We start from the raw sequence: 16,279 nt of genomic DNA on the forward strand, positions 1-16,279 counted from the left end.
ACCTATTTTACCTTTATTTTTTTGAAATGAACTTTGTAGTATTCATCTGACCTAAGTACTAGATTCTAAATGGTTAGATTATCTTTTTACCTTTTTTTAATCCACATATCAATCAGTTGAGATTTATGAATAAAACTAGTATTTAATTCTATCTTTCCTATCCATTCGAATGCAATAATATTCCACTTACTCTGGAAACCTGAGTTAACATTCTCTTGTATTCACAGAAAAGGAAGCTTTCCAAACTTCTCATCTGGTGAAAGTTAGGCTAGAAGGGTTTATTTCAGCATATTTCTGACCTTCTTACTGCTTAGTGGAAAAAAAATTTCACAGGGTTGGGTTTTTTTTTTTTCTTTCTTTCAGTAAATAGTTTTCCTCTGATCTTTTTTTTACGATGACAGGAGAAAGGAGAAATGTGCACCCTACGTGTTTTTGCACAAATGATTATTAAGATTTGTTGTAACTGAAACAAACTAATACTCTCACTTTTCGGAGTTTTCTACATTACTGCATTTTTTGGAGGGGGGGAAATCAATAGCCTGATGTAATATTAATTATTTAATTCAGCTCATTAAGCTGTTCAGTTTTTTTTAATTACCTGAAAAGTATGCACAAAGGTTATTTAACTTTTTGAATGAGCAAGTGCCATTTCCCCAGAGCCCAATAAAGCCTAGCACATGACAGTTAGGTTTCGTGGAATCTACACATTTCCTTAACAGATGAGATCAGTGGAATAATCCAGTACTCTCTTGCTGGTTAGAGGCCCAGTGGTCCCTTTTATAAGTAATAATTATCTGATGTCCTTCCTCAATTGCCTCCCATTTCCCAAAATATATATTTAGTAATTCTGAATGGAATGGAAGCCTTTCAGAAAACCAATAGCCGGGGTCCTTAACCTGGGGTCGTCTGGATGGAAGCCACAGATGGGCCTTTAAGGGGGAACCTGCTAAAATTACATGGAAAATTTTGTGTTCAATTTGGTGTGTATATATATTATGCTTGAGGAGTGGATGAATGGCTTTCATCACATTCTGGAAGATGCAGGACCTAGCAAATTCTTATTAACTACAGATTTGGCCAGGGACAAGGATCCACAGGTACTTCCATCTACTTTAATACCAGACTTCTTGTGATCCTTGAGTCTGTCTTCTCATATGCTTTCAGATAATACTAAGTCTACCTGTTTTGTTCTATTTAAGTGTCCCAAGCTGTCATCACTAGTTATTAAATAGTGGGGTTTGAATATTTGTTTTGGATATGGAGGAAGAGTTTGTTTAGGGGGAATTTTTTGTTGTTGGGTTTTTACCATTTTAACTCTGACCTTGGCATAATCACTGCCACATTTATACAGTGTAAAAAATTACTTAACCATGAAACTATGCAGTGGCATTGAGCTCTCCAGCACATGTAGGTACTTTGAAATTTAACCCAAAAGTACAGTTTTGATAATTTGGCTACTCCAATTACATGTTCCAACTCTTTGAGATTGTATGGTTTATTTCACATTGGCATGATTTTGCAGCATTCAGTAAATTATGTTTAGCTTATGATAGCTAACACTTAAAATTAGTGTAAATATTTTAACATTTTTGCTCAGTTAATTCGAATTTCCTTAAAAATATTGTGATAATTTAGCCCTGTCACAGTTTTCATCAAAATTTGAAATTACCTAATTCATAAATGGAAATTTAAGATGTTTGTTTTAAAACCAGGAGTAATATTTTTTAATTACATGAACTCAGTTAAGATTATTCTAGGGGCGGGTGGGTGGCTCAGTCTGTTACCACTGGTCCAACTCTTGATTTGGGCTCAGGTCATGGTCTCAGGGTCATGAGATCAAGCCCCACGTCAGACTCTGTGCTGGGTAAGGAGCCTGCTTAGGATTCTCTCTCCTTCTCCCTTTGTCCATTCCCCCATCCCCCTCCCCCACCACCTACTCTGGATCACGTTTTCTCTCTCTCAAAAAAAAAAATTTTTTTTTTAATTATTCTATTAAATAGAAGTATTTTCTTCCAATTCTTTGTGTGTGTGTTAAGGTTATAGTGAAGAAATCCATTAAATTTCATTGTAGGATCTAAACATTTATGTAGTTCATTTAAAAAGTCAAGAATTTGGAAAGGAATTTAAATTAACTTAGTATTTGTTAGTTTTAAAACTTACTAAATTGCTTTAATGTAATTTAATAAACAGTGAAAAGAAAGGACGGGGTTTTTTGTTGGTTGTATCTGCCTTAATTTTTCAAGGACCTGTATGATTTCAAACAGGGACAAGAAGGTGCTTTGTTTTGTTTTAAATGCATTTTTCTCCTTAATATTCTCTCTGCAGGATAACTTCAAACTAATGTGTACTAATGCTATGATTTACAACAAACCTGAGACCATTTATTATAAAGCTGCAAAGAAGCTGTTGCACTCAGGGATGAAAATTCTTAGCCAGGTAAAGGAAGTTCTTTGTCATAAATAGTAACTGTTATAAAATCTGTATGCCTTTGTTTTTTGGTTAGAGCAATAGAGATCCAGTACAATATTAGTTTTATAGGCAGATTATATTAAAGGAGGAAATATTCAATGAAGAAAGTTTTCATACAGAGAAAATTGAAGCAGGAAATTCTCATTTGGAATTGATACAAATAAATATTGGCATTCACTACTAATATTTATTGAGAGGCTGTTGAATTGGTTAGTAATCAGATAGATTTATATTTGCTGAAAGAAACATCACCTGGAATTCCAGGATAAGATTGATTAGATGAATTATGAGGACTTTTAGAGGGGAAAACTCTCTACTTCCCTTTAAAGGATGGAATTTGATGTTGAAGCGTAGGAACTCCTCCCACTACAAAGAGAATTCCAATGAGCAGTAACCTGCTTGTTGCACCTCCCCACAAGAGCACTCTCCCTGGAAGGACCAGAGCTGGTACCATAGCAAGGCGGCAGAGGTGGGAGAGACACTTCATCATCAAGCTTCATGAGACAGCATAAACACGATAGTTTATTCAAAAGAGAGGTTAGTGGCAGAAAAGAATAGGTGCCATCTCAGAACAACCACTGATGAAAGGCATGGTTGGGAGGGGGATTGAGGGCCTCGCTGTGCATCTGCTGGGAGAAAAGGAGAGCTCACAAAATAAGTCGTGTCTTTTGAGGTTTTACTCATGGCTCTGAGTAGGATGGGAAATGAACTGAGATGATCCTGGAGCCTTACCGCAGAAGGAAGTTGGAGTTCTAGTTTTAGCTCTTGCTCTTAGTTGTGGACCTCGGGCAAGACATGAACCACACTGGGCCTTGGTGTTCTCACATGTGTAGAAGAAGGTTTAAAGTGCAGTCTCCCAAGATAATTGCGAGCATTAGGGTGCCAGCTCTCAGAGCTAGGGTAGGCAGGAGACTACAAGAAAGGAGAGCAAGAGAGGAAAGGGATTTTGCGAAGAAGAGACGAGTGGGGGTATAAGTCAGGAAGCATGAGGAAGAAATCAGAAGGAAGAGCTTGGGCCCAGACTCAGATGAGTTAGAGGAGAGTAGGAATGAGTCATGTGTAGATGCACACAGTTTCCCACTTGTTACAGTGACCATCTGTATCACAGTTTTACATTTGAAGAATTGTCTTGGTGTGCAGATGTCTGAGTATGGGCTTGGCTCTCAATGATTCTCAGATTCATTTAACTGGGAAGGAAAAACATTTCCATTGGTGATGATTCTCGTACTCCTAATATTCAGGCGGCATCAGGTCCTGCCCTTTCCTACAGACTTAAGAAACTGTAATGTAAACCAGTTACCCGTCTTTGGCAAAAATCTACAAAGGGGACTATAAAATGTTTATCCCACTCCTTGCAGGAAGACTTAATCCAGCCCCAAGCCATATTCCAGGTTTAAAAATCTGCAAATGCTTGTTATTACATTTGAAATGAAAGTGCATCCTGCAGATGTAGTCTTTAGTCACTCCAAAATGTGCACATTAAATTTTTGTGAGAAGTTGAAGTTGCAGTATCCCAAGTAAATTTATCAACTTTGATTTACCATTATATTCTTTTCTTCACATAATATAGTTAATATAACATGCAAAAGATTCCAGTATCTCTTGAATTTTATTGGGGGTGGGATGGCTGGAAGCACAGAAAATAAACTTTCTTCTCCACTTTCCCTTTTCTCTCTCTGTTGTCTTCCCTTTTTTTTCAGATCTCTTCCTGTTGAGGAGCCCTACCCATCCTGTGTTATAGCTTCCTGTTGACTGTTCTCTCCACCCTAAATGGGAGGGATCCTTACAACAGTGATTTTTAAATGTTTAAATTTAGATCTTCTGAGTTAACTCTTCTAATAGCGGTACTCCCAAGGGAGGCCAGCACACCCTTCCCATGAATGGTGTCTTTTTAAAAGATCACTGGTTTTGAATGTTCAGTGTAAAGATTATAGAGCAGTCATTTATCATTTTTTTCATATACACACAAGTAGCGACTATTAGTAGACATTTTTATGAAGAGTGGACATAGTCGAATAACTTTTTTGCTCGCCAAGATAAATACTAGAATGCTGCATTATACTACAAAGAATAATGCAGACTACTCTTTGTAGCACAGTAGCTTTAGAATCAAAGTTCAAGTCCTGGCTGTGCACTGGAGATGCTGAGTGACCTTGCTTGGCCTCAGTAATCCTTACCTCGTGGAGCCAGGCGGCCTTGCAGGATGCATGTATAAGCACGCGAGTGTTAGCTGTGGCAGAGTCAGTCCTTTCAGTCATTTGATGTTGTAAAATTGAGGAAAATAAATAGTATGCTGATTCAAAGACAATCTTCATTATTTAAAAAAAAAAAAAAGACTTTCAAAGTAAAATCAAACTCCGCTTTTTCCAGTGATTTATATTGAAATTTAGAAGATTTCTCTAATTCTCTTAATTTTGTGTGTGTTATATTTTTTTTAAATTCCAAACTGTTCTTAAGGTAGGTTCTACTTTATAAAATTCTAAAGTGGAAATAAAAAGATAACTGAGAACTTCGTGACCTAAGCCCATTCATTTAACACCATTTATTGGGTACTAGCAGTGTACCAGTCTCTGATTTAGGTCCTCGAGATAGAGCTGGGTGAGGAATTACCTGAGTGACATGCACAAGGGAAAACACAAAAAGTTCCAGAGATAATCATACTCACTAAAATTTTAAATATTATTTAAAATAAGACATGTTTTTAAAAATCAAATTGGCACATTCTTTTAAATACTATTCAGTTTGATAAGGATTCAGAGAGACTTTAAAATAAACATTGATATATGCATTGATAAAACTTCTCTGGCAGTAAATATCAAAACCTGATGACCTACTGTTTTCACTTCTAGGATTTTTTTTTAATATAGTTAACATCCAGTATCACTTTTGGGAATTCATCCTAAAGAGATATTCTTGGAGAGATTTATTTACAGTGATGTTTATGAGAACTATTTGTAATAGTGGGAACTTGGAAATAATTTAAATGTCCAATAGTGGAATGTTAATTAGACCATGGTACACAGGATTAAATACGATACACTTGTTAAAAAGTCTTTAAAGAGTATTTACTGATGTGGGAGGAAAATTATTATAATTCATTAATGAAAAAAATGCATGTTACCAAATATACATAATTTGTTAGTATGTATAATGCTTAGAGGAATAGAGGCTTAGTGATAAATTAACAAGGTTTATATTTTCTCCTCTACCCAAATCTTTGTCTACAATGAAATATATTACTTGGATAGTTTTAAGATTACCTTAAAATAAAAGTTCAATAAAAACAGCAGGTCCTCATTCTGGAAGCTCTCACAGAGAGCTCATGAGACCCCAGAGGCCTGACCTTCATTACTGGTTCTATGACCCTAGGTGAGGTATTTAGCATTTCTGGGCTATGTTGTTCTTATTTGAATGACCTCTGTCCTTTCCAGTTCTTAGTTTCTATTATTCTGCAAAAGTCTTCCCTGGCGTTGCCATGCAGCCCGTATTTTATCCAGGGACAGTGCTCAGAGTTAAAAGGCAGAATAGTTGCTAGAAACAAATGTGCCTCCAGAAACCTCAAGCCCTCAGCCACAAAGAAAATTTCACAGCATACCAGTGCAGTGGAAAATTAAGTACATGTTTCACTAAATAGAAACAAGACTGCTTTGGTAAGAACATTATGCTTTCTGGGAAAGAAACTATGCTAGCAACCTTTTATTCTCCTGGAAGCATGTTTTCACACAGAGAGAAATGCCAGTGGCCTCGGGTGATCCTAGGATACTGGAGTATAAGGGTACTCACATGTTCATATCCTCTAGCTTTTTGAAATACCTGGTAACTGTTAAATTCCAAAAAAGAACCCATTCTGTTATATATAAAACTTAAACATAATGTTAAACTAAATTCTCCTTTTTGAAGTTAGTACTGCAAAGAATACTTAGTACTTATTCATGCTTTCTCTTCTACAAATGTTTTGATGATGTAGTCAAGTTAAAAAGCATACTCTTAACGTTGGAAATTAAATTATCTGGATTGAAGAAATAGACTGTATTGTCCTGGTTCCCAAACATCCTCTCTTGGTATAATAACGTTTAATTGCTTTTCTTTCCTAGTTAATGACAGAGTAAGTGCAAACTCACATTGTGAGAAAGAACTGCATCACTTTAAAAATAAATGACAAATATGCAATGAGAATATTCTTGAATATTTTTAGGAGAGAATTCAGAGCCTGAAGCAGAGCATAGAATTCATGGCAGACTTGCAGAAAAGTCGAAAGCAGAAAGATAGAACAGACACCTCGCAGAGTGGGGAGGACAGCGGCTGCTGGCCCAGAGAAAGGGAAGACTCTGGAGATACTGAAGCACAAGCCTTCAAGAGTCCCAATAAGGAAAACAAAAAGTAAAGAATCTTTGGAATATTTAAGTTAAGCTATCTTTTTCAGACCATTAAGAGGGGAAAATACTGTTTCAGTGCCTGCCTTGGGAATACCAAGTCATGGTTGGTTTTTGGCATGAAAGTCCATTTTGGTGATAACTCCCATCTTCTCATACAAAGCACCTATATGGAATTGTTTAAACATAGTTTAGAAAACAGTGCTGAATGTGTATTCTTATGAAGGTAGTTTTAAAACCAGTAAATTATCTTTAGGGACTTTGTGAATTTATTGAAATAGAACTCTCTGTTGAAGAAAAACATCTGCATTTGTTACCTCATTCCATAAAGGGGTTGAGACCGTAAATTCAGCCTACGCATAGTCGAAGCTGCTTCCTGAACGGATGGGCCATTGGTGAGGTGTGTGCGTGGCCTCCACCAGACGGCACCTGGTAGGAGCGGTAACTCAGCACTGGTCCCCCCAGGCAGTTCCGGCCGTGGCCGACGCACTTGTGTCCACCTGCTCCCACCACTGACTGACCCGCAGCCCTGAGGCCCCGCATCTCACTCTCCACTCCAGAAGAGGGTTCTAGTGAGCAGGCTGGGATTTCTGTTGGCGTAAGGCAAAGAAAGTAAATTTGTGACGTACTCTTACTCTGTTTCTAAGATTTGTGTAATTTAAAATGTATTTCATTTTAAACTTAGAAACTGGACTTTAAGAAGAAAATGATGTGTCCCTTTTGAGGTAGAATCCATTTGTGTGACTGCATTGAGAAAAACGCCTAAGACCTAGCACCAGACTCAACACAGGAGAGAACTGAGTGTCAGGTCCGCCTTGCTGCACGCGAGTTACAGGCGCTCCCGGGCCGCCAGAGCAACAGAGCTTTAATGGGCCACTGTAGTGCCAATGGCTCCGATTGAGTTGTGCTCCCGTTTGGAACTCATCTTAATGTTTTCATCTTATTATTATTTTTTTTTTACTTAGTATTAATGTGTGTTTACAGGAAAGACAAAGATACACTTGAAGATAAATGTAAGAGCAATACTACAGAAAGAGAGCAGGAGCAGATAGACCGCATCGTTAAGGAATCTGGAGGAAAGCTGACCAGGCGGCTTGTTAACAGCCAGGTGACTGGGCTTTGTCTTTCTTCTCACCACCTACTGTGTGGTCCTCGGGGCTTGCAGTCAGATTGCTTGTGCGCTTTCAACCCATACCTGCTGTAGAGCAGTTCAGTACAACACACAGAGAAGTCCGTTTTAATAATTTATTTGTGAAGTACATGATTAATCTTTTCCTCTGTTAACTGGATTTTAGTGCGGTTAACATGTTCTAAACTTGGAAAATGAACATTTATACTCTGGCCTCTTGAAATCATTGTTTAGCACATTGGTTTAAAATGAAGTGGATTAATATGTGACTTTCAGCAGTCACTCCCCTCCCATGGTCTCCAGTATCCTCCTTCTTTAATAGAGTAGGCAGAACGGAGGGGCCTAAAGGCCTCCCCCCCACAGCTCTTGACCATCCTGAGTTCTCCCTAACCTTCATTTCTGCAGTGCATTAGCCCTTGTGTGTATGGCGCCAAGTGGGAAAGTCAGTATCTAAGTATAACAGTAACAACTCTTAATACTAGTTTGATTAAATTTAAGGCTTTCTAGTATGAGATATATATATATGCACATGTACTTGCATGCGTATGAGGTATACATAGAATGGTTTATGACATGTGAATACTCGGGTCATTGCAGTGTGAGTTTGAAAGGAGAAAACCAGACGGAACGACGACACTAGGGCTTCTCCATCCTGTGGATCCCATTGTAGGAGGTAAGTTCACAGATCAGAATGTGCATGAACTTGCTGTTTGGCAACAAGCAGTAGCCCGGGTGATATTTTAAAACAACAGGCCCAATACTGAGCAGTCCACCTGTGTCAGCTTCCCCAGAGAACTTGGCCAGACACCGTGCATTTTGTGCTGATAGCTAGCCCAAATTTACCTCAACTTAAAGCAGGTGCTATATAGATCCAGGGTTCTCTAGAATACAAAGTCCCTGGAATAGCAGACCCACCAATAAAGCCAAAAAATGACATAATTTCTAGCTCTGGCTCTAAGTGACCATGGTATTGTACACTCACTTATTTCAGGAGGTATCTCAAAACTCTTATCATAACATCATAAATCTGACTGGCTTTTTAAATTTCAGTGAATAGAGCACACATGCATGCCCTGCAGTACCATACTAGTCGCAGGAGAACAGGTCTACTAATGCCGTGTGTCGCTGTGGCTGGTCACAAGTTGGTAAAGGTCGGGAAGCATGGCTTTAGAACCCCAGTCATATTTTTATTTTCTCAGGTGGTATTTTAATGGCGATAGTATAGGGAATAGTTTGAGACGTGACATAAGAAGAACTTTTTGTCATTCATCTGAGGAGGAGGAGCATATGTCAGGATAAGCAAACCTGAGAATGTTACTTTATAAACACCCATTTCATGCTGCCATCATGAGAGAGTTCACTGGCCATACAGAAACGAGTGATGACACTTCAGTGAACAGTCTCCAGTACTTACCGTTGTGCTGCGGGCACGGCCTGGGAGCTGGAGGTGGAGCAGGGTGTAAAGTAGGGAGCAGAACAGGAGAGAGGAGGCCCATCCCCTTTCGTCTGGGGTGGGGAGTCGAGGAACGAAAGTGAATCATCGTGTGAGGAGCCGCATCCCATCCGCCGTGAGGAAGGCAGCTGTGACAGCACGCAGCAGAAGCAGCCCTGGTGTCGGGGCCAGAGAAGGCTTCCTTATTCTTTAGCAAGGTGATGTTTAGATTGGTCCCATAAACACGAGGGTGAGGGGATGGGGGTAAGAGACCTTGACGCATCTCCGGATGCATTTGCGGAGTGCACCAGGGAGCCCACTGATGTCTTCGAGCATCGCAGTCTGCTCTTAAACACTGGCAGAGTTCCTTGGCTTAGAAGAGGAACTGGTGTTGTCCAGGGTAAGAGAAAAGAAAAAAAAACTCACTTTTTGCTTTTTATGCGAACTTTGCGTAGTAGAAGTTTCTATGGTCTTGCATCAAAGGAAATGCTGCCAGACTGAGAACACTGCTCTTTCTGGTATAGCCGTGGTAAAGATTGGTGGTAAGGAGATGCAGCTAACGATTTAGGTGACACCTTAAGATCTGCCCCTTCTTTGTGTCCCACGGTCTGTCTGCCCTTGCTCTGCTATCTTGCCTTTCCCACTCCTGGAGGCAGGGTCTGTGAGGCCCAGGCTGAGCTCCGCACATGGCAGCAGCCCCCAAAGGGTCCATGTCCTGCTGTTGGGTGGAAACTTGGCCCCATTCACTTCTCAGGTTCATCTTCCTCGCAGACTGCAGACTGCTTGCTGCGAGGGAAAGCAGACCCAATTTAGGTGCACCACATCGCTCCCAGGCGCTTTCATTCTGTCACCGTGGTCACCTGTGGCCACAGCCTCTATTCTGGACGGTGGTGGGGGGAAGTAGCCTGCCTCGTAGGTACTAGTTTTTCCTGAATATATCATGAGTTCTTGTCTTTAATCAGGTATTTTTCCTTAGTCTTTTACTAACCTTTTCTACTGGTTTACTTCCATCAAAGTTAAGTTTCAACTTTTAAATCCTTAATTATTTTTTTAAGTGAAATGCAATGTGATTATAAAGAATTACAAGAAAACAGTAGAGTATGATGAAAAGGATCAGCTGCAGGTGCTGGCTGCGCTCCTTCCTTGCTGAGATTTCTGTAGGTAAATGCTGGGTGTAGAAAGGGCCACCTAGGCTCCTGGACAGAGTCACAGAGACAGCACGAAGCAGTGTGCGTGCACACAGCCTGCGGAGCCCCACTCGGCTCCTGACCGTGTGCACCTCCTACACTGTTCTTCCGTTTCAGAACCAGGCTACTGCCCCGTGAGACTGGGAATGACAACTGGCAGGCTTCAGTCTGGAGTGAATACTTTGCAGGGGTTCAAGGAAGACAAAAGGAACAAAGTCACTCCAGGTAAGCCTTCTGTCATCACCCAAGCAGTTAGGGGAGGGAAAAAGCATAATTTTCATTTCTTTAGTTCTCTTGGTGGTATATTTGCAACATGAATCAGCTGTTTTATTAACTCTGGAAGAAGCTTTAAAATCAGCTATTAGTATTTAAAATGAGTTTTGTTCTGGCTTTCTTCTGTCTCCCCTTTGTGGGGAAAAAGTCACTTGATTTATGACTCCCCAAGGATCTGGGAGGGGGAAATACTTACCTTGGATTTTTTATACTTGTCAGTGAAGTAGTAAAATTAGAAGGGAATAACCTTTAGTAAAACAAAAATTAGATTGACACACAAGTAAAAGAATAGTACAGTACTATTTGATTTCTGTTGACAGTGTTATACTTGAATTACGGGCCCTACAGTTCTTATGCTCCACATTATGACTCCACATTTGCAAATATTAGCAAGGATGATTCGGATCTAATCTATTCAGCCTATGGGGAAGACTCTGACCTTCCCAGTGATTTCAGGTGAGTGACCGATTGGCCGATGTCCTCAATGCCACCTTCTCCTGAAACACCGACAGACCTGTGAATATCCAGGGGGTGTGGTCTGAACCGGAGGGGTAACCCGGGGACTCCTGAGACACGTGTAAGTCCTGTGGGGAATAAGGTCACCTCAGGGAGGAAGCGAAGGGCAGGAGCATTTCATTTCACTGTGTTCTTGATGCTCTTTAGTTCGCTCGAGGCGATAAAGGTGTCACTGGTAAATCTGTAAAGAGGGTGACGGACCCAGATGGCAATTCTCACACCTGGCACATAAAGTGAGGCGTGTCTGATGGAAACAGTTGACTGGGATAGAAGGATTCAGCCAGTGGACGATGTATATGGAAGTGACATTCCAGCTCTCTGTTTCAGCATCCATGAGTTTTTGGCCACATGCCAGGATTATCCTTATGTGATGGCAGACAGTTTACTGGATGTTTTAACGAAAGGAGGCCATTCTAGAACCCTGCAAGAGTTGGAGATGGTAAGAAAGCTGCTCAAGAAATGGGTAATTTATTGTTGGCTCTGAGCATTAGTTACTCAGTGTTATGAAACCATGGGAGTCACCAGGATGACAGCTGAGCTGCATTCCCCTGAAAAGCCAGGCCAGCCTGGGTGGGGACCACGGGTGGAGGACAATGAACGGAAATAGTAAGTCGGCTACCAGGGTCTTTGAGGGCCAGGAGACCATCATTATCTCCCGATCTTGGGAATGTAGGAATCAGAATGGAGTTAACGACTCAGAATTCAGCTGGTGCTCCGTATGCTAACAAAAAAGGAAAGTCTTGCTCTCTGGCTTGAAACTGAGTTGACTAAAATAATAATGTCCTTTCCTTTATTATTCGGTAACAACACAACGGTGGGGTCACAAGGAAAAAAGTAAGAAGTTTCCTCTTTGCTCCCTGCCGTTAACACTTGTAAACTGTCTCCAGTTTAGTTGGCCATAGTTCATCATCTGGAATAATCACACCCTTAGCTCAAAGATTAGAACCAGAAAATGTCCCTCCTGATAAGTAGAAGAGAGTCAAGCTCCACAATGTCCTTGTCACCGCAGTTAGAAGAACCCTGTGTGTCTCTCCAGGGGTCCTCAGCTCCTGAGGGCTTTGGCTGCTGTTGGCTTGTCCTCTGCCCCCACGTGGCTGCTGGGCCCTGGGTGACTCGGCAGTGCTGGGTCAGCACCTCGGGTTCAGCGAGAATTGCTGTACAGCCTTCATGCAGGAACGACTTTCCTCACGTGACCTAAAAAAAAATGCCACTTCACAGCTGTTCAGAAATATTTTTCCTCTAACCCTTCCATGAATCTGAATTAATTGGTAGTCTTCAGCTACAATTGAATAGCTTTCCTTTGGTTGGGTAGGGCAGTAGATTTCAGATCTAAAGTTTCTCTGTCCGTTGATCCAGCATATCTTTGCAGACTGTGTCTTAGAAAATTTTAAAAAGTTATATATAAGGATACATTATTTATAATTTTAAAAAATTGGGAATTGGTGAAAAAAATCATAATATAGCCTTTCAAAAAGATCAATTCGTTATTGATTTTCACGCATGATACATTTGTCTGTTGTTTATGTGTGTGTGATTTCTGACAGGTAGGAGGATTATGGGCAGCTTTCACATTCTCCATAGCATTTGAATATTTTACAGTAATCCTCTCTTATCCGAGAATGTTGCTCTCTTAATGCAAAATAGTTCCTAGAGTGCCTCTATTTTCTGCTTGTGCTAGACTCACCTGTTGTTGAAAATCGACTCCCATTTATTAGGTACTTCTGTGCTATTTACCAGATACCATCATATATGTTTATAGCTTTTTGTTCAGGCACAGAAAGATCAATCTTGAAGTACCAGTAATAGGTACTCTTGACACAAGTACTCTCAAAATGCCTACTTACTGTATCTGACTTGTCTATTTAAATTCCAGTAATCCATATTCTTATTCCTTATCTTGAAACTCTTAACATTTTATTTTCCTTGATATTTACCTCTTTAATAGATCTTTGAATAAAAAGTTGTTTGTCTTTAAACTTCTAGTCATCACCTGAAGACGACAGCCAGACTGGGAACCTTGACTCCGAAAAAGAAATGGAGGTGATTGTTTTTCATTCTTCATAAAAAATATTTAATGGGAGGGTAAGCCAAAAGGCCCAAATGATAAAGCTTTATTTTAAAAGAACATTATTTGTTGTGTATCTTCATAAATAACAGCACTCTCTCCGCCTGTGGGGAGCAGGCCTGTGGTGGGGGGCCGTGGGGGGGCGGCCCCGCCCACCACACTGCATAAATGTATGCCCTATAGGAATGCAGATTGCAGACACCCGCTGCTCTGCATAGCTGCAGAGGTCCTCCCAGAGAGCATACTGGGCCCGCTGGTCCTAGAAAGATGAAGACATTCTCCCAGCAGGCAGTGGGAAGTGAGCCGAAACTGCACGTGTAGTGACAGAAGCAGACACAAGGGGACAAGGCCCGTGTGCAGAGAGCAGAGTTGGCATGTGAGCATGGGGTGCCTGGGCAGAGGAGGGGTGGTGCGGAGGCCTGCACAGGTGAGGCCCTGACAATGGAGAAGCTGAGATTTTGCCTCAGAAGACGGGAGGCTCTGAGGAATGTGGAGGGGGAGAGCGTTTAGAGGAGGAGACTTGGGAAGGGCTCTGGGGCTTGTCTGAGTAAAATTCTGACAAGCGTCGCAACGCAAGGGAAGGGACTAAAGATAACACAGTAGAGGCAAGTGCAGTAGAAGCCAAGTCCACCACCTCAGGCTCAGGCTGTACTGCGGGAGAGCAAGCATATACACTGGGGCCAAAACGTTGCCTGTGAGCCTCGGAAACGTGCGGCATCGTCCCAGTCCACCAGGAGCTCCAGCGACATAGACAGGACCAAGGCCCTTGTTCCTTCCATCTTTAGAGAGGCTGCCGGATGGAACAAACAATGGGTGTTGTGTAAGACACGTCATTTCATTTTCGGGAAGTAACACCTTTGTGGATTGGGGAATGGCACTCTACTAGTGTTCTGGGAAGATGGTTTTGTAGGTATCAGAATTGTAACTCCAAAGTAAATAGGTGCAATAACGTGGCCTGGACACACAAACCATCTTACAGAGGTCTCATTCTAGCACCACTGGGGCTTAACAAGCCCAGGTAATAACTTTTTTTTTTTCCTTTTTTAAAGCAGATTACAGAAATAGAGCCAGTGGGGCGTTTAGACTCCAGCAGTCGGGACCGGCTCACAGCACTGAAAGCAGTAACAAATTTTGGTGTTCCTGTTGAAGTTTTTGACTCTGAGGGTGAGTGTCCCTTCACGACCCAGGCAGTCACGATTTAGTGTCCCATTACTCCAGATTGATACCACCACTCACTACAGGAAGATCTTGACTGGCCATGCTTCCATGAAGGGTAAAGCATGTCTCTAGTGTTGATTTCTTTAGAGGGGGATTACTCCTTTGAGGAGAGAAAACTAGCCAATAAGTAGCAAAACCCCAGAGCATAGGACACACTTAACCACCCAAGGTCAAACACAGGTGGGTCCGTGTTTTCTTTAGTGTGTTACTCTTCGCACCACACAGAAGCTGAAATGTTCCAGAGGAAACTTGATGAGACGACCAGATTGCTCCGAGAGCTCCAGGAAGCCCAGAACGAGCGTCTGAGCACCAGACCCCCTCCCAACATGATCTGTCTCCTGGGTCCATCGTACAGGGAAATGCATCTCGGTATGTTATGCCTCCGGTAAGAGGAGAATGGGATCCTTAAAGGGAAAACCTTCTGCGAAGTGACCCCACTGTCAGCAGCGCTGAAGCGAACTGTGGCTGGTTTCTTTATTGCATTTACATAGTTGGCCCTTGAACAACACAGGGATTGGGGTGCCAGCTGACCTCCCTCCTCCCCCGCCCCGCAGGTCGAAAATCCATGTGTAATTTTTGACTCCCCGCAAACTTGAACAGCCTTCTGTTGACGGGAAGCCTTACCTACAAACAGTCAATTAACATATATTTAGTATGTCGAATGTATTACATACTGTTTCTTACAGTACAGTAAAGAAAAGTTAAAATAATAACGGAGAGAATAGGTTTACGGTCCTGTACTTGTCCAAAAAAAAAAAAGATCTGTGTATTTGTGGACCAGCTCACCTCCAGCCTTGCAGTTCCAGGGTCGGCTTTGCATTGCTCTTTTGTTTTTTGTTCATTATATAAAGGAACCAGGTTTTAACACCTAGAACTATTTCTCTTTTCTTTTCCCCAGCTGAACAGGTGACCAACAATCTGAAAGAACTTGCACAGCAAGTCACTCCAGGCGACATTGTCAGCACGTATGGAGTTCGAAAAGCAATGGGGATTTCCATCCCCTCCCCCATCGTGGAAAACAACTTTGTAGATTTAACAGAAGGTACGTGCCCTGTGTTTCTGGGAGGACGGAGGGCTGTTGTGAGTAAAGGAACACAGTCCTCTCCCCTCGAGGAACACTGGAAAAATTACCTCTGCGTGTCGACATTATGTAAAGTGTTTTTATTCTTTAGACAAGATGTAAGGGAAACAAAGATGTGACACATTTTCAAAAAAAAAAAAAAAAATCTACAGTGATACCCCTAGTAGTACATCTATCTAGTCTTTAACCTTGAATGAGGTAAAGAAGAGCTGTCAGCACTTAACTCCTCTGGATGATACCTTTACCTTTTAATTAAAAGGGGAAAAGTGCTGAATGAGGCCGTAACTTTTCCTTTCAGATTTTGAAGAACTGAAAAAGACTGGTATTGCCGAGTGTGGACCTGATGGGATTTGAAGCTCACTGGTATTTCATTATATATTATGTACATATTCTTTTTCATTCTTAACTTGGAAGTGCTTTTCAGAAGATATTAAATATTTGTAAATTGTGTTTTTAATTAAACTTTGGAACAATTAATTTTAATGTTCCAGAGATTGGACTTGTATTAGGTAATAAAGCTGAGCCTGGGACTATGA

The 16,279-nt window shown here is 41.2% G+C and overlaps 1 protein-coding gene and 1 long non-coding RNA gene across 5 annotated transcripts in view; one reads left to right on the top strand and one right to left on the bottom strand.

The window, feature by feature from the left end:
• Positions 1-16,279, top strand: part of BRD7 (bromodomain containing 7) — a 34,348-nt gene extending 18,069 nt beyond the window's left edge. Inside the window, exons 6-17 of one of the 4 annotated variants that reach the window (XM_059153386.1) lie at positions 2,326-2,436; positions 6,665-6,849; positions 7,827-7,950; positions 8,569-8,644; positions 10,708-10,815; positions 11,184-11,319; positions 11,707-11,818; positions 13,363-13,419; positions 14,494-14,608; positions 14,864-15,031; positions 15,561-15,704; positions 16,042-16,279. In XM_059153386.1, the coding sequence (XP_059009369.1) occupies positions 2,326-2,436; positions 6,665-6,849; positions 7,827-7,950; positions 8,569-8,644; positions 10,708-10,815; positions 11,184-11,319; positions 11,707-11,818; positions 13,363-13,419; positions 14,494-14,608; positions 14,864-15,031; positions 15,561-15,704; positions 16,042-16,097 (1,392 nt within the window). In that variant the 3' untranslated portion in view covers positions 16,098-16,279. The remainder of the gene's footprint in view (positions 1-2,325; positions 2,437-6,664; positions 6,850-7,826; positions 7,951-8,568; positions 8,645-10,707; positions 10,816-11,183; positions 11,320-11,706; positions 11,819-13,362; positions 13,420-14,493; positions 14,609-14,863; positions 15,032-15,560; positions 15,705-16,041) is intronic. The other 3 variants (XM_059153387.1, XM_059153388.1, XM_059153389.1) reach the window with 3 other exon arrangements.
• LOC131818736 (uncharacterized) lies at positions 12,139-14,303 on the bottom strand. Its single transcript, XR_009348924.1, has 2 exons — positions 13,314-14,303; positions 12,139-12,573 (listed from the first exon to the last, which is right to left on the bottom strand). It is a non-coding gene; the product is annotated as an uncharacterized LOC131818736 (long non-coding RNA).

This window comes from Mustela lutreola, chromosome 16 (genome assembly GCF_030435805.1).
Source record: "Mustela lutreola isolate mMusLut2 chromosome 16, mMusLut2.pri, whole genome shotgun sequence".
In the NCBI taxonomy this organism is placed as follows: Eukaryota; Metazoa; Chordata; class Mammalia; order Carnivora; family Mustelidae; genus Mustela; species Mustela lutreola.